The sequence below is a fragment of the Microchirus variegatus genome, assembly GCF_963457635.1.
Source record: "Microchirus variegatus genome assembly, chromosome: 17".
Classification (NCBI taxonomy): Eukaryota; Metazoa; Chordata; class Actinopteri; order Pleuronectiformes; family Soleidae; genus Microchirus; species Microchirus variegatus.
The window spans coordinates 8,806,535-8,831,344 of NC_139818.1; the positions used below are offsets into that span (position 1 = coordinate 8,806,535).

Sequence of the window (24,810 nt, forward strand, 5' to 3'; positions counted from 1 at the left end):
TTGCCTGGTACATATGTTGCCTGGTTTATACGTCCAGGGACTTGAACGGCATACCTTCCTGCCAAAGTCCACTTTCCTATCCACTTTTCCTTGATCTTGATAGAAAGCATCCAAGATTAAGGAAAGATGTTGAGGGGAAGTCATAAGGACTTATGTTGGAAATAAATGAATGGAATCAGGAAAGTGCTTTTGCTTTGAAATGGGAACAGGGATGTTGTGTATGTGACATAAACGACATATATACAGGTGGACACCATGAAGAAAGATAATTCCCATTCCGTTTTTGTGCTGTGAGACGAGAGCAATAGCCGAGAGGTCTATTCCTGAAATTTCACACTTAACACTTGACAATATAGACCTTAAAGCTCCCATAGACCAGAAGTTCCAATTAACGCTGTGTTTTGGTGTGTATCTGTGCCATTACCTCGTTTATGAAGCCCTAAAGTTTAAAAAATAAAAGTTCAGGCATTTCTCGGGCTCTGCAAGCGCTCTGAAAAAGCCTGGAATCGTCCCGTCTCCTGAACAGCAGATCCTCCTGCTCCGGGCACTAGTCCCGGCACATCCGGTTGCGAAACCGCAGAAGAAGAAGAACGTCCGATGTGGAGGTGTTTCACTTGCGACAGTGTCTTCTGACTCTGGGTCCGACTCTGGGTCAAAGTCGTAAAAGGGACTGCGGCGGAAAGTCGTGACAAAGGCATTTTTAAGCATTGTTAAAACAATCTTTTGATAATGAGTAGCAGTGCATCCACCGCTCCAGAGGGGGGAGCTGCGCTTCTGAGAGCTGACGTGCTAATTACGTCACTTCCAGGTACTTGGCCAGTCACAAGACAGTTGGGAAAGCTCTCGTTGGCTGGCCAATCACAACACAGTTCTGTCTTCTGGGGACGAGATTTCGGTCTGAAACAGGGTGGCTGACGAGAGCTTCAGTGAGGAGAGATTTTGATCTGTGTACTTCTTTTTTTGGTGATATTCAAAAAAAAAAGAAAATTGAGAAATAATTATGTAAGGTCATCACATTGACACAAATGGTGTCCAAAGACTTTTGTACACTAATTATATATATTTTTGAATTATAATTATATTATATATTATAATACATTATCTATGTTGAATTTTCAAACTTCAGTCAGGGTTTGATCTGTTTCTTCCCTTGATTCCACTCTTCAGGTTGCCAAGTAAAACAAAATTTAGATTTTCTTATCAAATGAAGTTCCTCTTCTTCTCCTCCAGATGACGTTTCTCCATGTTATAAACTCTAAGTCTGAGACGATTGAACCGTGAATGTATATAGGGACTTGACATTCAAATGACGATGTTTTCAGCCTCTGCATTTATCAACGTCCATTCATTCTGGCACTGTGACGGCTGCGGTACCAAACAGTTTCATGAATCACACGAGAACCTTATCGCACGATGATTTCGGCGGTAGGTTTTTTATGACAGCTTGATAAATGAGGGCCAGTGTGTGGGCTGTTGAGCTGTGAGGGAACAATTCTGTGCAAGTGTTGTGTGGATGCATCTGCAACTGCAGACATTGAGAGCAAAGTTTTGATACACCCAGCATCACATGATGACTGTAATTAATATGAAGAACTGTGTGTCATTATTATGTGAGGCACTAATTATGGTTTGTCAATCTTACAGGAGTTATCGATGGAGTCTGGCATTGACCCCGGCCAGGACTACTACACACAGGATTATTACAACTACGATCACGGGTCAGTTTCCTGCACACACTCTACACAACATACTGCTTTCTGTACTTGCTATTTGTCTGTTATCTTCACTAATGTTCATCTATGTATGTTCGATAACAAAGGCTGTGAATAATATGTTTTCTGTCCTCCTCTCTGGCTGCTCTTCTACTGTCTATCAGTGAGGTAAAAAGGCTTAAGTGGGTGTAGTCTTTATGTCTTTATTTGGTGAGGTTTTTTGATAAGTGGCAACAAGAAAACGTTTCTGTGTGTGTCCTCAAATAGATGCTATGTTTTCAATAAAATCCTCCTTTTCTCAAGCTCCTTCTGAGGGACACACACAATTATCCCCTGAAATGTTTCTTTATATTTATATTTATTCTATTCAGAGGGCATTTGACCCTGGGAGTAAACACTGTTTTATCTATTTCCGCTGATGATAGAAACGAGATTTCGGGGGTGCGTTTTGGGTGAAGTGGCTTCACACAATGTAGCACAATTTAATTTCCTTCGTGCCTCATGATGCTGAAGTCTAGTGTTTGCACTTTTTTCCAGCAGGGCCTCATGTCAGCTTTTGCAGCAGCTGCTTTGATACTTAACTGATGGCATCACTCACATTCTGTGTGACGTTGACCTGCCTCATGTTGGCCCTCCAGCTGGTACCATTCACAGGAATGTAACAGATCTGCAGCAGTTCTGAAACCGAAAAAACCCTTTCATGTGTGTGTGTTCTTGAATGTGTTACCTCTTTAAAGCGGACCTAGACCCGAAGTTCCAATTAACGCTGTTTTTTTAGTGTGTATCTGCGTCATTACCTTGTTTAAGAAGCCCTGAAGTTTCGAAACAAACAGTTCAGCCATTGCTGAGAACGCTGTGTTTTATTGTAAATCTCGGGCTCAGCGAGATCTCTGAAAAAACCCCGTCCGGTTACATAAACAGCGGTTCTCCGGAAACAGCAGATCCTCCTGACGAAGCTATTTTTAAACATTGTTAAAACAATGTTTTTGATAATGAGTAGCAGTGCATCCACCGTTCCAGAGGGGGGAGCTGCGCTTCTGAGAGCAGGTGTGCTGAATATGTCACTTCCGGGTACTGGCCGATCACAAGACATTTGGGAAGGCTCTACGCTGGCTGGCCAATCACACCACACTCTGCCTTCTGGGGGTGAGATTTATGTCTGAAATATCGGGGCTGGGAAACACCGTCAGAAAAGAGGATTTCTATCGGCTCGTTTACAGCAACTAGGAGGTTTTTGACCATAAAAATAAGTAAATGTATGTAAGTAGACCTCCATAACTAACATATATGTGCAACAGGACCACTCTGTGTGAGCTTTAAGATCTTTTCCGGCACAGACACTGAACTTATAAGGACCAGTCGTCCGCATAGAGACCAAAACCTGGTCCTAATGAGGCAGAGGGTCATTTCTGAGGAAGCGGTTAGGTTTAGGACTAACGTTTAAACTTGAATTGTGGTTTAGTTAACAATAGGGTTAGATGTTGACTGGTTATGTTTGTTTAGGCTGTCTAAATGTGCAGTATAAGAAAAATAGCTGATTATACTTGCGTTTGTGTGTGTGTGTGTGTGTGTGTGTGTGTGTGTGTGTGTGTGTGTGTGTGTGTGTGTGTGTGTGTGTGTGTGTGTGTGTGTGTGTGTGTGTGTGGGTGTGGGAACCCAGCCATCCACCTTTGATGCATTGTGTAATTTTCATAATTTTAGCTGCAGACGCCCGGGAACTTGATTTCATGCACCCACCTTCACTCCCACATAAATACACACACACAGCCATACACACAAACACATCAATTCTGACATGGCAAACATCCATCACTCTCACTCTCGCTCACTCGCAAGCTGAGAAATGCTCTCTCGCTCATTTGTATTATCACAAACAAACGTGCACGCACGTGCACTGAGTTAATACAGTAGCTGCTAATCAGGCAGGCAGCCACGGAAGCAGACAATGGGCCAGATGCTGTTGGCCTTGAACAACATTTAACCTCATGTACACAGTAGCAGCAAATCAGATCATATGTGACCCCTGTGGAACTTTGACTCAGGTATAAATTAAAGGTGCAGACACTGAATGCTAATTGTGAAGATACAGGGACAATGTCTCTTTTATTTCATCCCCTATTGACTATGGAAAGAGTCTTTTTATCTGCTTGCATCTAAAAGAAAATAGTACAAACTGTTCAAAACACCATTGCCAGGCTTTAAAGCAGAACCATGCAGGATTTAACTATGCTGTCTCCACTCGCTCCTACAAGATGAGGAGTCCTCAGAATCAGGCAGTCTCACGAGAAACACTACACACACTCACCCGGCTATTGTAAAAATCAAGGCAGCGATAGCGATGTTTTAGATGTTCATCACGGCAGAGCCGACAACAAAGAAGCAGAGAAAAGAACGCTGTCAGAAGAAGTGAGCGAGTGGCCGCACACGAGTAAACATTGGACGGTTTTGTTTTTCCCCGAATGCTGGGAACTGAAAAACACAGATGCATGCAAATCGGATGCCGACCAGCTTGTGTTCGCCGGCTCCGTTGAAAACAAAATATGCATGGCCAGGAGAAGGGCGAGTGTGTCACCGGTGAGTTTACAGTAATTACATTGTACACAGTGAGGATAAAGCTGAAAACAATGGATAGATGGATGTTTTGCTGTGGTGTAAGGAGAGCTCTGTAGAGAAAAAGGCCAAAAAAAAAAGTGATACAAAAGAACAGAGGAACACCTGTTTAAGCCTCCTCACAATGGTTCCCTTGCCATTTTTTTAACAGATTTTAAAGGGGGTTGTATGTAAAATTATTGTATTAATTATGTATTAATCTCTTGTTTTTATGTCAGTGAATAAACGGATCATAACACGACTCCTCTGCTGCTTATGATGGCCTGTAGACTGACTCGCAGAGTTTAGGACGGATTTTGCACCAAAATGCAGAAAGATGAGATATTAATCACGCTCCTGTTTGCTTCAGGTTAACACCATTGGCTTACTCCCACCCACTGTTACTGACCTTAGCAGTGCAAGTGTGAGTGAGTTGCTCCATCTTTCCTTCCATCAATCACATTCTTTTTTTTGCAGCCACAGACAAGGAAACACGACACCTCTGTACTGAGAGGCACATAGAGACTCGTGAGGAGATGAGAGGCTTAATCAGCACTATATGATCTCATTTGGCACTGGTTTGAATTTTACGGACATTAATTTTTAATTAAAAGCTTCGCGCTGCAGCTTTAAGATTTTATTTATGACTTTTAAGGCGATGGATGGTCTCTATCCAACTCATATCTCTGACCATTTAGCACCATATGTTTCTGTGCATATGCTGAGGCACACGGGCAGAGGGATTTTAGCCTCAGCAGGCTGGAAAACAGGGCAGAGCATTCTAATCTTTTCTTCAATTCAATTCAAGTTATTTTCACCACTTTCTTTTCATTTTGTTTTATTTATCCTGCTGATTTGTATGACCTTTACTGGTTGATCTGTTGATCCTCAAATAAGGTTTGTCAGTGTTGTATACATTATACAGTATATTGCAGATAGATGGATGGTTGCACTTAATAACTCTTAAATATAAGAAATAGGAAAATATGAGCTAAAAGCATTCATGCAAGTGAAATGAAATATAAATGTGAGAGAAAACAGTGGATAAAGTACTCCAATAAAGTATAAAAAATAATATAATCAAGTATGACGGATAAAAAATGAATATGATACTATTATTAGACTATTATTAGAATGATTAAAAACCAACAAGTATACAATATGTGTGCAGAGAATCAATATAATAATTGAATAATTGATGGCAAAATAATGTTTATTTTGCAGATTACATGCAGTGGAGCGATAGACCTTACCTTTCGATCAATAATAAATGTTTGTTTGAGCAATTTTCTGTATAACTTGTTACTCTCTGTCTTAACTGTCATATTTCATCAGATGGAGTATGGAATAAAATATGTATAGATAGAGATATATAGCTGTGGAAAAGCTTTGAAAAAATGCAACAATTTCAATAAATTAATAAATTAAAATTTAATGGAGGTTAAGCAAGGAAGGTACGCGTATAAAGGTGTGTTTAAATTTTTTTTTACAGTGATCAATGATTGCGCAGCTGTAATAGTGAGTGGGAGGCTTTTCCACCGGGACAGAAAGTCTTGCAGCAAAAGCAGTTTCAACTTTGGACCGAGGCGAGGCCGTGGAGAGCAATATGAGCAATATTTTGAAATCAATCCTGATTTTAATGTGGAGCCAGTAAAGAGATGTGAGATTTAAGGTGCGAGGTGTGTTTGTGAGGAGCCCGGCTGCTGCACTGTGTGCGAGCAGACGAGAGGAGACAGGAGAGAGGTACTGCCTGAATGATGGATGAGTCAGCTCGACGAGAGAAAAATAAATGGGTGAATGAACAGTTCAAGGTCTCTGTGGGAAAGCAGAACTTCTTTAATTGTAAAAAAAAAAACGAGTTTGAATGACTTTGTTGACATAGAGGTCAAAGTTTTGATTTTTGGACCAAAGAAAATGGAGGAATTGATATTTGACGTGTGGGCTGATACCGACTCTCATAATTAATAGACATCCTTGGGAGACGTAACACTTGAACTCTCAGCACAACAGATATTGATGAGAAATACTCTCGAGAAATAAGAAAAGAATGGTCTAATGCAGCTCATGGCTTTGACTCACATGTGTACAACAAGCATTTTTCCATCATGCTGCGCTGTATCATCGTTATTTAGACCACTACGCATTCGTCACGCTGTCAGCATGTCATGTAAAACAGCCGTTAGAAGTTATTCTGACTTTTTTCAAAAGATTTGACTCCAGAGGAACAGATTATTCAACTGTTATCATAGGCAGTTAATAGTACATAAAATGTGACACAGTAAATTAATCCATTTCGAAGAAATTCGATTCAGTTTTCTATTATTTTTTTGTCACTACTTTCCCTTACAAATAGGATACTTTTTCCCCTCAAAGTAGTAAATAACAAGCAGAACTGTCAAACACACAGAGCTCTATAAAAACAAATACATTAAGTGTTGCAGGTGAAGTCAGTGAGCTGATTTTTATGTCATTACTACCCCCTAGTGGTGACAAAGAGAGGAGAAAAAAGACAAGGAAAACTAGAAAAGGAGGAAAATGCAAGCGCTAAGTTGTAAGCACAGCCTTGGAGTATTGATTGTGTGTGTGTGAAAAACTGAGCATTTCTGTTGTAGTGGTTGGGTTAACGGCTGTGAAATCCCATAATCAGGTTTCAGTGTGGGGTTAAGGCTCATTCCATTAGCTTATACAGACCATGCCATGAAAGGATTATAAATGCTCCCTCTTTCCTTTGAGTCAAATAAATGTGTGTACGAGTTAAACTTTCCAGTCCAATGATTACAGAATTCGACAGACATGAAAACAACAAGTTTTGTACGGTGCTGCATATAAATGAATAAATAGAGTGCTGTACAAATATTACTTGTTCATTTATTTGCAAACTGGCTGCTGGAACAAAACTACTTTAATCGCTTTGTTTTTACATCTTGGGAGAATGAAACCTCCTCCCCAGACGGCACACGCTCAAACTGTGCAGAGGTTGCAAATCATTCTCTGTACACTAAATTATTTCTACGATATTTCACAATAAATGACATCATGTTACAACTGGGAACATTCATAATAGTATCCCATGTATTTTTGTGTTTTATTGTGTAATTACTAAAGGTGTTCCTATTAAAGGAAACGCATCTAAAGTGATTTGTTTATGAGTTTATGCAGTGAAATACAGTATTTACACACAAAAATACTGCTAAATCTCAGGAAACATATGCTGGAAATACTGCTAAATGACATAATAACATGGCATAAGTGTGAAGTTATGGTAAAATATAGTATTTTTACTTGACACGACTGCTTATTTACATATGCCATACGTCCGAAGTTTCAGTGAAATGCAGTATTTATACTTGACAATACTGCTAAATTACTTGAATGTGGGGCATAATTGTGAAGGTACAGTATTAAACACTGCGCAGTGTGTATTTATTGCACACAGCTGTCAATTTGTCAACACAACAATGTCCACATAGTAAATTATGTCTCTCCTTTGCTGATTTATCACCATTACTCCCATTATGCTCAAGACATAAGGTGGCCTTTGTGTACCAGGAAGGAAAATAATTTAAATGGTCTGTTTGAGCTACTGTAGAAACACGTTAGCTCAAGATGGCCGCCTCTATAAAGCAAGGCCCTTACCTTAAATACATATTAAAGGCTTCTTCTTCTTAAGAATATGAAAAATAAATGTATTAAAAGTTATTTTAAAGTGATTATAGTATGCACTTATGCAAACAAACTTGTGGGTAGTAAATTCAATTTCTGCCAATAAGCCCTAATAAATATTACACACTGGTCCTTTAAGATTGTGGACAAAACTCAGAATTGTCACATGAACACTGTCTTAATTACATGCTCAAGTAATTGAATAGTAGGTACTTTCTAAGACAAACTAATGGGTGACTTTATCCTCTACCAAAGTAATTTTCTGCTTGTACTTTTACTCAGCTGTTGTTTTCCATAACTCTACTTAACGCGCCACTGATTTTCTCCCTGTTTGTTTCCGCTCTTCTCACTCGGGGCACCTTTGTTTATTACTTGGCTATCAATGTAAAGGCAGAGCAACTACTGGTTGACAAAGAGCATAGTGATTACATGAGGCAACTTTTCTTCAATACAACTGTGTTGTGGAAGAAAGCCAAAGGACTTGCAGCAGATTTGTTACTTTAATCACTCTGGGATGTATTGTTATTCCAGAATGCCTTTTGAAAATATATGTTTTTCGACCCACTGTCTCTCGGAGCTGCTCGCTGCAGGGCACGGAGCCCAAACGTGGTGATGCACGGCACAGTTTTTTTGGCCGGTGGAGGCAGGCAGGCCTCCCGGAAAGAGGCAACAAAGAGAGACAAAAGGGAGCAAAATCGATTCCAATGTTTTCTGCTCACAAAATGTCTCCTGGCAACAAAATGCTTCTTTTGTGATTAAGGCAGCTCTGCTTAGGAGTCATTAGACACTGCTTATCTTTGGAGGAAACCACAGTGTTGTGCTGTGCATTATTGCTTCAAGTGGTTGTTGGAAAGCAGTAGCAAAGTGCAAATTGTGCTTGTAAAGCCAAGTTTTACATACAAGGCTTCGGTTAAGTTTTCTCATTTTAAAGACATGGTTTAAGTAATTTAAAAGTGAAGTTGTATGAGGTAGTAGCAGTATACATGCCCACCATGCCACCAGCCTGGAACAAGGGGGCTCACTCTCGATGAAAACATGGCTGTAAGCAGGGACACAAAGAAAAACTAATTTTAGTTACTTAACAAAAGTTTAAGACTAATAAAATATACACCTGCTTTGGTATTTGCCACTTTATGTCGCTTTTTAAAAGTCTAAAACTGGAAACTGAAGCATGGTTGCTTTGTTATCTGCCCACAACACCACACAAAACCAAACTCCATGGACTATGTGCCATGGACATCATGGCACAAAGGAGTTATTGATCTACTGCTGCCTCTTTTAGTGAGTTCAAATGTGTTTGTTTTTTCTGTGTTTCTGTGTTAATTCTAAATTGGGATTTACCCAAATGACACACATTTATCAAACCAGGCAGCAGTAGACCAGCTGCTATTGAATCACAATGAGATAGATACTCTTTGGTGTGAGGGATTGAGCAGTTCTTTGACTTGTTCAGAGGGAATTTTGGTAAGTGGTTAAAATCTCTTTTACCTTGTGTCCCCGCCGACAGCCATGTTTTCGATTGAATAGCGCATACATCAGAATGTGCAATTTCTGATTTGATTTTTTTTTATTTTCTTATCTCCCTCCTGTCTCTGTTTAGATACGACCTGCCTCAGTACGGCAGTCGCAGGAAGCTGATCTCACCCTCCGGCCTCTACGATGAATATGGAGAAGTTGTCGTCGATGATGACGGCAGCTACTACTACAGCCCACAAGAGTCTGACGCGGAGGTAAACACAAGGAAATGAACACAGTCTGTGCAGTATGCACTGGTTTTGCTTTAAAAAAAAATAAATAATCGAATCAAAATCAGTCAAAAACCGTTCACAGTGGTGGTATCATCACTTAATCTAATGTTGATTTCAATTAAAGTCTATGTCTCTTTAAACTTATTTTCACAATAACCTTACAATAATATTTAATGGACTTATATATATATAATATATATATATTCATATTTCTAAAATCACCTATAAAAGACTTTATAACACATTCACATTTGTATCATGTCATAGATGTTTAAAGAGAAATAATAAAGAAAAACAACATCAATCAAAAAAATGCTCGCCCACTCCAATTATTACCAGGTACAATTAATAAACCACGGGGAAATGATATGCTGTATATGTCATATATACTGTATGAGGAAAGTGTAAGAACAAAAAGCACATAACGCCAGTTTTATAAATACATTTAATGCGTATGTTGTAGGTGAGAGAATCTAATTTCAGTCATCTTACAAATTCAAAGACTTAAAAGCTGCTGCATGTAATGTATATTTAATGCTGTTTCAATGCGAGACTCTCTACTCTCACTATACAGGACCCTGTGGAATATCATGTTGAAAATATACTCAAACCTCACTGTACAGTTTTAGAGAAATTTCAAATTAAGAGTACAAGAATATAACAAAATATGCAATACAAACAAAAGTATACGTTAGTTCTAAAAAAGACTGACTAGGTTGTGTTCAGGACATCTATGACTTCTAGCATACTGGAAATCAGATATTTTTATTGAAAAAAAAAAAAAATTATATTGAAAAACATTCTCAAATTTGAGATGCAATAAAAACCTAATTGTCCATTATGCTTCAATTATGTCCAGTTATTAGGTTAGTTATTAGTTATTAGTAACTTACAATGTGTTTGGGTTTGGGTTTGACAATGGAGAAACATGTCTGATAGCTTGTCAGTAGTCATTGCTGAGTGCAGTGTCCACCCCACGCACCAAGAAAGGGGACATCCAGGTGGAGACACTGTGATCCCCTTCATTGCACATGGAGTGACAAACATTTTCTTAAGATTCCATAGACTTAAAATGGTGTGGATTTTATCAGGTGAGTCAACTGTACTTCAAAACACCTGAACTATCGCTTTCTTACTAGTATCACTCATTCCTAGTAAAAGTATTAACTGTTTGGGTTGTTTTTTGGTTGATATTTGTCCCTTTTGCTAAATGTTCTCAATTTGACTCTGCACCTATATCATCAGGTGAGGAGACAGTTTCAAGGAGATAGATTATCTCCTTATCCTGCTTACTTCCAGTCCCGTCCTCCTCCCAACCCAGCTCAAAGAATGACCTCAGGCAACCCTAGGGGTGAGGGTGACAAAAACCAACCACTGGAGGGCACTGCGACTACAAACGGCAAATCAAAGGGCGCGAGTGTGGCCTCCAGGTTGAAAGGGGTGACGAGAGTAAGCGCGCTGCTGTCCAGTGTGAGTAAGAAATCTGGACAGCCTCCCTCCATCCACCCGCCATGGAACAAAGCCAGGATTGGACCGATGGAAACAGGGGATGATGGAAGTAGAGAAAGGCAGGAAGACAGGAAGAAGGTAGGAGTGGGAAAAGAGCTCGAGAGAGGGGAGTCATTGAGCAGAGAAATTAAAGGAGGTGGAAGAGATGACTCAGGAGAAAGAGGCAGAGAAAGAGCAGGTAGAGGAGAACCGGAAACACTGGGGAGAAGCATGAGGAATGGCACAATAAAGAATGGGTTGAGAAACGCTGTTGGAGGAGGAGAAGGCATCCAACCTGAGCACAGGGGAGAGCTCCCAGGCCTTTCATCATTTGACCGGTCTTACAGCCTTGGCAGCAACTTGGTCATCGATGGTAGTTATTTCCAGACATCTGTCGAAGCCAGCAGACCACCGGCAGTAAAACAAAACCTGAGCAAGACCCTTGGTCTTATCTCCTTGGCCAGGAGGCTCCAGGGTCCCGCCAGGGTGGGGAATGAGCAATGGAGTGATGGAATGAGTTGGGATAGAGAAGGGGAGATGCACAGGAGGATGTATGGCTCTGTAGGAGATATGAGTGTGTCTGCATCAGTGTCGGAGCGAGACCAAGGAGAGGCCAGGGGGAGGAGGAGGAGAGGGAGGAGAGGGAGGAGGAGGGTAGAGGAGGAGGACAGCTCCTCTGAGGGATGGAGGGGAGGGAGAAGACTTCATGACAGCGATTCCGAGACAGGAAGTGGCAGCAAAGAGTCTCCGTCCGAATTCAGTGTCTCTGACGCGAGTAGCCCCACGTCATCGGTCACAGCCGAGCACGACAAGACAGAATCTGATACAGGGACGGAAAAAACAGACAGAGGGTCAGACAGTGAGGCAGAAAAGTCGAGCGGAAAAGGCACGAAAGGTAGTGCGAGCAACAGTATCGGTCGCAAAAGTGCCAACTTGAGGACACAAAATAGGAGCAGTCGGGCCAGAAAGAGCAGAGCGATGGACAGAAACGGCAGCAGATGCTCCAAAGGTTCTAAGTGTTCATGCTCTACAGTTTCTAGTTCAAGGCCCAAAAGTTCTAGACGTCCTCCTTCTTCACATGACACCACAGAGGAAGACAGTGAGGAGGAGGAAAGTGAGGAAGATGAGCAATCAAGAGAAGAGCGGGGGGAGAGTAGGCGAAGTTCCGGCAACAACCAACCGGACGACTTGTCACCCATCATTGAAGATGAAGAGGAGGATGAAGAGGAGAGCAGGGGCCATTCCAGGGAAGAGGATGGAGAAAGGGATTCGGATAATTTGGTTGATTGAAATGCAGATGAGGACCCCTTTCGACGCAGATTACATCGATTGGCTCTGTATGTAAGATCTGGATTATGTGTGTGGAGTGAGATTTATCACTGTTTTCCCTCTCGTTTGTTCTTGTCTGCTGTGACACTCACGCTGGTAGAATAATGTCAGAGTATGCTCGACTGCTCTCAGCTGTTTTTAACATCTTCCTCCTGAAAACCTCTTCTCTTCAGTCTTCTTTTTTTTTGCCTCTAGCTCCTCCGTGTCCATCTTGTCTTCCTCTGATACTTCTGCAGTGTTTGACTGGTTTTCTTCTCTGTAGGATGTCTCCTGTTTTTTTTCTTTTCTGAGGACTCACTGTTCTGCTGCTGCTGCTGCACTGACCTCGCTGTCTTCTCTTTGTTGCTCCTAAGCTTTGCTCAAAGTGTATTTATTTTTCTCTGTCACTCTCCCACTAGCTCCTCCAGCACCTGTGGTTGCCTGCAGGGAAAATGTGTTTTCTTTATACACTATTATTCCTTATTTGCTTTCTTACAGAAATAAACTCAGGGTTGAGTTTGTTGTGAAACAGTAGGTCAGCGTGTTTGTGTGTTTGTGTGCAGCAGTGTTACACAGAGTTACAAGCCATGCAACACTTACAGTTTGTTAAACAAAGAATTTCCTCGTTTTTAAGGATGATAATTATGTTCATGATTAAAACGTGATCAAAAATCCAAAAACTTGGAGTAACACTGTTGCACAGGTGTGATTTTGCTGTGTTGTGTGCGAGTTCTTTGCAGTGCAAGTTTATTTTGTCAATTTATAGAGTTTTACGCTCGTGCAACAAGTTAAAGAGTTTAAACTGAGTATACACACAGCCAACAATAGTTTTAAAAAAACGCTGATACTTCTCACCTCTAGTTGTTTAAGTTTGTGTGCCTTACTGCAATAAAAATGCGCTTAGGCTGGCTTCAACCTAGTATTAAAGGATACAGTCATTTTTGATTTTGAACAAACACCGTCTGGTCAGGATTTCAGATCCAAATGTACCATGGTGCCATCCTGTGATCTGTTTTGGCTACTTTTCTATTTCCATACCCACTCAGTTTTATCATAAAAGTCTTAAAAGTATAAGATATATAAACGACCTACTGTTCTTCACCACAATCACCTCCCTCCAAATCTTCTGTGGCTGTTTTTCAAATATACACCGACTGTCCACTTTATCCAATTCAACTGCTTGTTTACATTGAATATCTAATCTGAGCACATTAAGGCCATGTAGACATGGTGACGATGAGCTGCTGAAGTTCAAACCAAGCATCAGAATGAGGAAGAAAAGTGATTTAAGTGACTTTGAACGTGGCACGGCTGTTGGTCGGAGTATTTCCGAAACTGATGATCTATCTTTATTTTATATCTCTAGTGTTTACAGAGAACGGCCCACAAAAAATTTAAAAAGAAGGAAATGTCAAATGAGCAGCAGTTGTCTGCGCGTAAATGCCTTATTGATGGCTATTGCAAATCTAATAATCACTTGAACTTGTTTAACATTGAAGCAGATGAGCCTCAGCAGCAAAACCACAGCGGTCACTTAATGAGTTATTTGATTTACTTAAAGAACTGACCAGTGAGTGTATGTATACATTGACATTACCCACACACTTGTCATTTATACCAAGGTTGAGATAAGGATATGTGCATCAGTGTTATAGAGGCAGGAGGAGGAATTCGCTCTATGGCATTGACACGCACAAGTTTATCTTGCCCCTTTCTTTTCCGTGTCGATGATGAGGACTAAAGAATAATGTAGCATTTCTTGCAAGCGACACGAAAGCTTCACATGTTTAATGTCACTTTCTCTGCGTGTTTTTGCAGCATGGCTGTAGAAAGCATCGGATCAAGCTGGTGGTGGACCGAGAGTACGAGACCAGCTCCACCGGTGAGGACAGCATGCCGGACACCCAGCGCGGCCGCTTGTCCGCCAACCTCAACAGCCACGCCAACGTCAACGGCAGCATCTACATGGCCCAGAACGGCTCTATCATCCGCACGCGACGTTCAGTCAACGCCACAGGCCCCGCGCACACGCACGCCACCACAAACAACAACCTGAAACTCGCCTCCCCCGTCTTCAGCTCCCGGCTGGCCAAGCACTTTAAAAAACTCGACAAAATGGCTGCCATGTTGGAGGAGAGAGTTCCGCTGAGCATTCCCCGACTCGCGGCAGACGGAGGGGGCAGCACGCTGCGCACCTTCCAAACCCCGGGGACGGCTGCGTCTGCGACGGCCGCTGCCTCTCTGTCACACACTGACAACAATAAAACGATGAATGCGTTTAACACGCGACAATCCAGCGTTTCTTTGGGGTCAAGCAGCACCAGCAACACGGGCCCTGAAAGCGTTGCGTCTACGTCAAATGCGCTGAATGCGGCGCGGGCAGGCACAGAGCAGCAGCCGCAGAGCACAGCGGAGAGGGACGAGCTGAAAGAAGGCGAGCAGGAGTCGAAAGTGGACGGTGGCGATGAAGATGACAACAACGCCGGACTCGTTATGAGAGAGCCACTCGAGTGCCCGAGTGATAGAACACAGTCGGACGAGGAGGAATTATGGATGGGCCCGTGGAACAGTCTCCATATACCCATGACCAAACTCTGACTGACACTGACACCACTGTGCTCGCTCTTTTATTGCCAAGATCATCAAAACCTTCAGATATTGTGACTTCTGGTTATTAGTTGTGCAGCTAATGGGGATGCACCAGTTACAAGGAATGTGAGTGACAATGGTGACACACAGTGACCAAGAGAGTTGTACCTATTCTTAGTAAAGCGGCAGTAGGCAAGATTTATCGTAAAATGGTTGATTTTTTTTTTTTGGCTCGCATCCACAGCTTGATGAAAATATCTTATGTCCTGGGCTCGTTTTTTAGATTTAGATTTTAGATTTTTTTTTAGGTTTCTTTTCAGGTTTCTTCGCAGCATAGGCAGTTGTTGCCCATGCTGGAGAGGGGAGTCATTGAGAGGGGAGTCATTGATACAGACTTATAATGAGTCATTCACACGCAGCATTTGAAAATGCATGAAAGAATCCTGAGGTGTATTTAAGCGGACCTAGACCGGAAGTTCCAATTAACGCTGTTTTTTAGTGTGTATCTGCGTCATTACCTTGTTTACGAAGCCCTGAAGTTTTCGAAACAAACAGTTCAGCCATTTCTGAGAACGCTGTGTTTTATTGTAATTCTCTGAAAAAACCTGGTCCGGTTACGTAAACAGCAGTTCTCCTGAACAGCAGATCCTCCTGGTCCGGGCACCTCCGGTTGCGTACATTGAAGGTAGAAGAAGAATAACGTCCGTTGTGGAGGTGTTTCATGAGTGACAGTGTCTTCTGACTCTGGGTCTGACTCCAGGTCAAAGTCATAAAAGGGACTGCGGCGGGGAGTCGTGACGAAGCTATTTTTAAACATTGTTAAAGCAATGTTTTCATAATGAGGAGCAGTGCATCCACCGTTCCAGAGGGGGGAGCTGCGCTTCTGAGAGCGGGTGTGCTGAATATGTCACTTCCGGGTATTGGCCAATCACAAGACAGTTGGGAAGGCTCTGCGCTGGCTGGCCAATCACAACACAGTCTGTTTTCTGGGTGTGAGAGTTCAGTCCCTAATTAACCGATATGTGCAACAGGACCACTCTATGCGAGCTTTAAGAAAGGCAGATGCGGGGTTGTGTTTCGATCGCATCAGTCGTTACTAGGAAACCGAAACCTGGGAGATGGAAGTTGCTGCAGCGAATCACAGAATTTATTAATGAATCGATCACACTGATCACGCTGCTTGGAGTCTCCAAAAAACAATAACAAATTACATACTGTCAATGGTAGCTTATTCCCAAGTGGACAAAGACCAATCTGACCTAGTTTTTTGGCCTGTGTATGAAAAGATGCACCGAAAGAGCTTCCTGTGTGAGATATTGTCAGTATCTGCCTAGAAAAACAAAAAGCACCAGTGTGTCTGGCACAATTCTGTCGTGAAAATGGTGTATTTGAGCGTGCAGAAGGTGCTGCATATGAACAGTGAAACCAGAGCGTCTGAGTCTCCGGTGATTGTACCGTCAGATTTAGCTGTGAGGCTGTCAACAGTCCAGAGGAGGTGAAGTGTAATTTTCTCTTTTTGCGATCAAAGAATCCTGCCTACTGTATCTTTAAAGTTTATTTAAGTACACTTTTTTTTTTTGCTGCAGTTTTACTGATGAAAATGTTAAAATGTATTGTGACATTTCCAGTCAGAGCATCCCTTTAGCCCAACTGACCAGAGAGCTGCAGACACCTTCAGAGTAAATATGACCAGGAACGAGAGCACCCAGCTATATTTGTACTTTGCTAAGAGATAAATGAGAAGGTGACCTTGTGAAGATGTTACGGCCCTTTAAGCGACTGGCGTGTCTGTGTGGAACTAGACTTGTTTCATCCAGTATTACAGCTTGCCTGACACTCTCATTGACACATGATGTCTTGTATTGTTCAAACTTGCCTTTTTATTCTTGTCAAGTTGCTTGGCAAATTGAATCAAAAATAAATAAAAACTATTTCATCCAATTATTATGTGAAGTTTTTGTCTGGTCTTATGCATTCTCTATAGGGGTTCTCAAATTGTAACAGTAACCATATTAAATCTGCAGAAAGTCTATGTTGTGACCCTGCAGCATCAGGCTTTTAAATAATTTGCTTATTTTCACAAAAACAACAATTTCATACAGAATTCAGAGCCTTTATTGTGGAAAAAAAAAAACATGAACTGAAAGACAACAGACACACAATCAAAATAAATATCTGCTGTTGTAATGGAGAGCCAAGTTCAGAGAGTAAATGTCTAATAATAAAATAACTATTTGCATATGTGAGGCTCAAAGAAGAAGCATTAATTCTCAAAATTGAAATGCATAATAATTATAACACTAACACGATATGAAAAGGGAATATATGTTTCGTTAAGAGCATTATTTTTTTGCCTTTTTTACTCTCCACATCTCACACTTTTGTGTCTGAAGAGTCCCAACATCCACAATATCACCAGGCCACTGTGTTTAGGTTGAGGCAGCTAACAAATGTGGGTTTTAGTTTCTGACTGAAGACATTTTAAGACACTAGCAACAGTCTGTTCCATAAAGGTCTGAGGCCTGAAGGCTGCAAGTTTGACACCTCTGACAGTAGTGTGCAGTCAGTTCACTGTAACTACATAATTATGACTTAACACCTCAAAAGAAAAACAGTTTTCAGTCACTTCTGTATCTGTTGTATCTGGGATCATCACAGACATAGAAACAGGGAGGTCACCTGAGGTGTGTTTTTTTTTTTTTTTTGAGTATTGAAAGAAATTAATCTACATTATGGAGTACAAGGGATTGATAGACTTTCTTCTTTGAAGGAGAATTCTGTGTCATAAGATGAAGAGTCACAGAACGCAAGTGTGGAAAGCAAGTGTGTTATAAAGCGTTGTTACAAGATTCAAATAAACTCTCTATATCCACACAAGTGTCATTGGTGCATACTGCAGCCAGATTAAAACCAGGGATGCCATATCTCAAAGATATTATTGCCGTTCCATGTCTTCTGACAGCGACAGTAGTTATTGCCTATTATAAAGAAGCGCCACACCAGAAGAAAGTAATGAAATTGACTTTAAAATGAAAAGTCAATAGACTCTTTGGATAAACTTTAATGATGTACTTGACTGCCATAAAAGCATAATATACACCTCACATTTCTTATGATCATTTAATTAAATGATACACTTTATACATTGTAATAGCCTGAGGAAATGAATCAATGTTCCTTTTTTGGCATGGCAGCAATATAATAACATCATTGTATTTATATCAAATCATTGTGTGATCATACAGGTATCACTATGTGCCAGCAGAACAGAGCTCAGATCAAGGCATCAAGGTAAATATTTCCTATTATTTAAATATAATGTATTACTCTGTAACAGCACAAACTGCTCACTATGTTATAACACCTCGAGTCAATTTCACAATTAATTGAACCTTTTACTTCAATTACATTGCAATTAGTGAATGTTTTGTTTTACTCCTACTCTTTTTTTTTTCCCAATGCCCGCATAGTTATGGGCTGAAATATGTGCCACCAGAAACTGAATTTGAATCATTTATATTTGAATTTGAATCGCAAAACTTGAATAATTGCATTAAAAAACTGAATTTGAATCATTTATATTTGAATTTAAATTGATAAATTTGAATAATTGCATTAAAAAACTGATTTGAATAACATAATTTGAATTTGAAAAGCTGAACTTGAATAATTACATAAAAAAACTGAATTTGAATCACATCATTTGAATTTGTATTGTTTAATTTGAATTATTGCATTTTAATGCAATTATTCAAGTTTTGCTATTCAAATTCAAATTATGTGATTCAAATTCAGTTTTTTAATGCAATTATTCAAGTTTTGCGATTCAAATTCAAATATAAATGATTCAAATTCAGTTTCTGGTGGCACATATTTCAGCCCATACATAGTTGACTAACAAGGTTTGCACAGCACAAGGCACAGTATTAGATTAACTGCTCACATGATCTGTGATCGTACTGGCAGAAAGTTTACACCGATGAGTTTGGGTTAGGGTTACAGATTTCAGTGCAGCATCCTCCTGTGCATAAAAGTGCACACACACACACACACACTCCTTCAGATGTCAACAGTGAGAGGTTACAAAACTCATCGTCTCCAAATGTCTCGGATATCAGCGCTGTCTCAAATTCAATTTAAAACAACAATTAGTTGTCCAAGACACTTTGCTCATTTTAAAGGCCACCCATTATTATCTCATGGCCACAAGTCATTTTCTTTTTTTTTTTAAACCAGAGGAGCTCTGTACCTTCCCTTCCCTCCCCTCTCCCCTCTTAATAATGTGAGTGTAGTTCCTGATGAAGTCTGGAAGAAGTTGGGGTCATTAAGCCGCCGAACGAGCAGGTTTTAAAACTCTCACATTTATCTAGACGGCTGCATAATTTATCATGAAGGGAACTCAACAGAGGGAGCCATGGTGGTGGTGATATTTGAGAGCGAGTGCTCGTTATCACCTGAAATAAGTGCGCTGTAGCAGAGAGTAAAACATTTTAAACAGACTCTGGAAGGAAGGAAGGAAGGAATGAAGGAAGGAAGGAAGGAAGGAAGGAAGGAAGGAAGGAAGGGTTCCTTTGAGTTGCTTGAGTTGTTTCAGGTAAATGAGCTGATTATGTGTCACTGATTGCTGAGTCAGGGCCACATCCCGGCCCAGGCCAGTGAGTCGTCTTTCAACTCAAAGTTCATGGGTTTAATATGGGCTCTGCTAGTCAACATGCCGATGTGTCCTTGGGCAAGGCACTTAACCCCACATTGCCCTGAGTGGCTGTGGTGGCAGCGTGTGAATGGGCATGAAAGATGAGTGATACAAAATATACTGCACATACGCGCTGTATGAAAATGTGAGTGAATGGGTCTGAATAGCTGAATGGCAAAAACCCACATGTTCAACAACATGCAGAGGTTGATAGGACACTGTAACTGAGTGTGTGAGTAAATGGCTTCTTCATATGCGGCCAACGTTGGCTTGACTGGGTAGGATGGGTCTGGTGGATCCATGGATGTATTATAAGAACTGGATAGAGCACCATTCCTTTTGCTCCGTTCATTCCTATATTGCTCACCCTGCGCATATGCCAAAAAAGTTTCTGACTTCCTGGTTTATTTCTGGGTTGTGGGTTCCAAGAGCATGCGCAGTAGTGTTACTCCCATAATGCCGTCCGTGTTCTTGACCTGCTTGGCATGTCCATGAACATCGAAAGGCATGATGGGAGTACGCTACTGACGTGCACGAGCGGATTTCATGAGTAACAATGGCACATTTGCTTCGGCTTAACCATGGATTTGTAAATAAATGGCAAAACCAACAACAGTCATGACACGGTAATACATGACACATCCGACCGGAAAAAGACATGTATGATGGCATGTTTATTAACCGCGACACCGGAGTCCAGGCACCGTTTACCAGTTAGCTCCGTTAGCTCCTTTAGTGCCATTAGAGCGCCTAGTCGAACTGGAGCGGTCTGTTTACTAAGCGAAGAGCAGCGCTACAAATAACCAGCGAACCTGTGTACTGCGTATGTGTGCCTCTGTTTTTTAAAGTTTAGCATTACTTTACTCTTTTTAACAATCCAGAGTCACGTAAACATGACGTCACGCGCGTCTTTTTCCGGTCAGTCGTCATGGAAAAGCGTTGTGCGTGAACGTTGACGTGTTTGACAGCACAATAGTGAATACATGGCAAATCATCAGGTCCTAATAACCTTCACCCTTATTTCTTACGTTTGGCTGCGCACGTATAGCTCAGCCGGTATCTCACATCTTTTACCTTCCAAGCAGAGCAATGTTATTCCTGATGTATGGAAACCGCCTACATGCTCCCTCTACTCATAGTATAGTATGTCGTCCACAATATGACTAAAACGTTATATTATAGTATGTCATCCAGAATTCGATCAAAAAGTGATACTTTAGTATGTTGTCCAAGATTTTAGTATAGTATGTCATACATACTATATTATGACTAAAAAGTCATAGTATAGTATGTCATCCAAAATTTCACATAAAGTCATACTTTAGTATGTCGTCCACAATTTGACTAGAAAGACAAAGTATAGTATGTCGTCCGAAATTTCACCAAAAAGTCTTACTATAGTATGTCGTCCAAAATATGACAAAAAGTCATAGTATAGTATGTCATCCAAAATTACACCAAAAAGTCATACTATAGTATGTCGTCCAAAATATGACCAAAAAGTCATAGTATAGTATGTCGTCCAAAATATGACTAAAAAGTCATAGTATAGTATGTCGTCCCAAATTTTACCAAAAAGTCATACTATAGTATGCTGTCCACAATATGACAAAAAAGTCATATTATAGTATGTCATCCAAAATTAGATCAAAAAGTGATACTTTAGTATGTTGTACAAGATTTTACCAAAAGTCATACTATAGTGTGTCGTCCAAAATATGACCAAAAAGACATAGTATGGTATGTTGCAAAAATATAACCAAAAAGACATAGTATAGTATGTTGCAAAAAATATGACCAAAAAGTCATAGTATAGTATGTCATCCAAAATTTCACAAAAAGTCATAGTATAGTATGTCGTCCAAAATTTCACAAAAAGTCATAGTATAGTATGTCGTCCAAATGTTGACCAAAAAGTCATAGTATAGTATGTCGTCCAGATTTTGACAAATAAGTCATACTATAGTATGTCATCCATCATTTGACCAAAGAGGTCATATATTAGTATGTCATCCAACATTTTACCAAAAAGTCATAGTATAGTATTTCATCCAAAATTCGACCAAAAAGTCATACTCTAGTATGTCGTCCAAAATTTGACAAAAAGTCATACTACAGTATGTCGTCCAAAATGTGTCCAAAAAGTCATACTATAGTATGTCGTCCAAAATATGACCAAAAAGTCATAGTATAGTATCTTGTTCAAAATTTCACAAAAAGTCATACTCTAGTATGTCTTCCACAATTTGACCAAAAAGTCATACTATAGTATGTCTTCCAAAATTTGACCAAAAAGTCATACTATAGTATGTCATCCAAAATTCGATCAAAAAGTGATACTTTAGTATGTAGTCCAAAATTTCACCAAAAAGTCTTACGATAGTATGTCCTCCAGAATATGACAAAAAAGTCATAGTATAGTATGTCATTCAAAATTTCACCAAAAAGTCATAATATAGTATGTCGTCCCAAATTTGACCAAAAAGTCATACTATTGTATGCCGTCCACAATATGACTAAAAAGTCATATTATAGTATGTCATCCAAAATTCGATCAAAAAGTGTTATTTTAGTATGTTGTCCAAGATTTTACCAAAAGTCATACTACAGTGTGTCGTCCAAAATATGACCAAAAAGACATAGTATAGTATGTTGCAAAAATATAACCAAAAAGACATAGTATAGTATGTTGCAAAAAATATACATACTAATAAAGTCATACTTTAGTATGTCATCCAAAATTTGACCAAAAAGTCATACTATAGTATGTCGTCCAAAATATGAACAAAATGTCATAGTATAGTATGTCGTCCAATATTTGAAGAAAGTCATACTTTAGTATGTCATCCAAAATTTAACCAAAAAGTCATACTATAGTATGTCGTCCAAAATATGACAAAAAGTCATAGTATAGTATGTCGTCCAAAATATGACCAAAAAGAGATACTATAGTATGTCGTCCAAAATTTGACCAAAAAGTCATACTAAAGCATGTTGTCCAAAATTTGACCAAGGAGTCATACTTTAGTATGTCGTCCAAAATTTGGCCAAAAAGTAATCCTATAGTATGTCGTCCAAAATTTGACCAAAAAGTCTGTCGTTCAAAATTCGTTCAAAATATGACCAAAAAGTTATAGTATTATACCTCGTCCAAAATTGGACAAAAAGTCATACTGTAGTATGTCAAACAAAATATGACCAAATAGTCATACTATAGTATGTAATCCAAAATTGGACCAAAAATTCATAGTATAGCATGTTGTCCAAAATTTCACAAAAAGTCATAGTATAGTATGTCGTCCAAAATTTGTCCAAAAAGTCATAGTATCTCGTCCAGATTTTGACAAATAAGTTATACTATAGTATGTCATCCATCATTTGACCAAAGAGGTCATATATTAGTATGTCATCCAACATTTTACCAAAAAGTCATAGTATAGTATTTCATCCAAAATTCGACCAAAAAGTCATAGTCTAGTATGTCGTCCAAAATTTGACAAAAAGTCATACTATAGTATGTCGTCCAAAATGTGTCCAAAAAGTCATACTATAATATGTCGTCCAAAATATGACCAAAAAGTCATAGTATAGTATGTTGTCCAAAATTTCACAAAAAGTCATACTCTAGTATGTCTTCCAAAATTTGTCCACAATTTGACCAAAAAGTCATACTGTAGTATGTCTTCCAAAATTTGACCAAAAAGTCATACTATAGTATGTCGTCCAAAATATGATCAAAAAATATAATATAGTATGTTGTCCAAAATTTCACAAAAAGTCATACTCTAGTATGTCTTCCAAAATTTGTCCACAATTTGACCAAAAAGTCATACTGTAGTATGTCTTCCAAAATTTGACCAAAAAGTCATACTATAGTATGTCGTCCAAAATATGATCAAAAAATATAATATAGTATGTTGCAAAAAATATGACCAAAATGTCATACTGTAGTATGTCATCCATAATTTGACCAAAAGGTCATACATTAGTGTGTCGTCCAAAATATGACTAAAAAGTCATAGTATAGTATGTTGCAAAAATATAACCAAAAAGACATAGTATAGTATGTTGCAAAAAATATGACCATAAGTCATAGTATAGTATGTCATCCAAAATTTGACAAAAAGTCATACTTTAGTATGTCATCCCAAATTTGACAAAAAGTCATACTATAGTCCGCGTCCAAAATATGAACAAAATGTCATAGTATAGTATGTCGTCCAATATTTGAAGAAAGTCATACTTTAGTATGTCATCCAAAATTTAACCAAAAAGTCATACTATAGTATGTCGTCCAAAATATGACAAAAAGTCATAGTATAGTATGTCATCCAAAATTTGACCAAAAAGTCATACTATAGTTTGTCATCCAAAATATGACCAAAAAGTCTTAGTATAGTATGTCGTCCAAAATTTGGCCAAAAAGTCATACAATAGTATGTCGTCATAAATTTGACCAAAAAGAGATACTATAGTATGTTGTCCAAAATTTGACCAAAAAGTCATACTAAAGCATGTTGTTCAAAATATGACCAAGGAGTCATACTTTAGTATGTCGTCCAAAATTTGACCAAAAAGTCATCGTATAGTATGTCGTCCAAAATTTGACCAAAAAGTCTGTCGTTCAAAATTCGTCCAAGATATGACCAAAAAGTTATATTATTATACCTCGTCCAAAATTGGACAGAAAGTTATACTGTAGTATGTCAAACAAAATATGACCAAATAGTCATACTATAGTATGTCATCCAAAATTTCACAAAAAGTCATAGTATAGTATGTTGTCCAAAATTTCACAAAAAGTCATAGTATAGTATGTCGTCCAAAATTTGACCAAAAAGTCATAGTATAGTATGTCCTCCAAAATTTGACCAAAAAGTCATAGTATAGTATGTCGTCCAGATTTTGACAAATAAGTTATACTATAGTATGTCGTCCAGATTTTGACAAATAAGTTATACTATAGTATGTCATCCATCATTTGACCAAAGAGGTCATATATTAGTATGTCATCCAACAT

At 39.3% G+C, this 24,810-nt stretch overlaps 1 protein-coding gene across 1 annotated transcript in view; it reads left to right on the plus strand.

Annotated features, from left to right (window-relative positions):
- LOC310939461 (protocadherin-15-like) overlaps positions 1–15,106 on the plus strand; it is a gene marked incomplete at its 3' end in the record, with an annotated part of 234,158 nt that extends 219,052 nt beyond the window's left edge. The window contains exons 36-38 of the mRNA XM_083904226.1: positions 1,645–1,718; positions 9,565–9,694; positions 14,327–15,106. Of these exons, the coding sequence (XP_083760352.1) occupies positions 1,645–1,718; positions 9,565–9,694; positions 14,327–15,106 (984 nt within the window). The remainder of the gene's footprint in view (positions 1–1,644; positions 1,719–9,564; positions 9,695–14,326) is intronic.
- Positions 15,107–24,810: the final 9,704 nt, after the last annotated feature.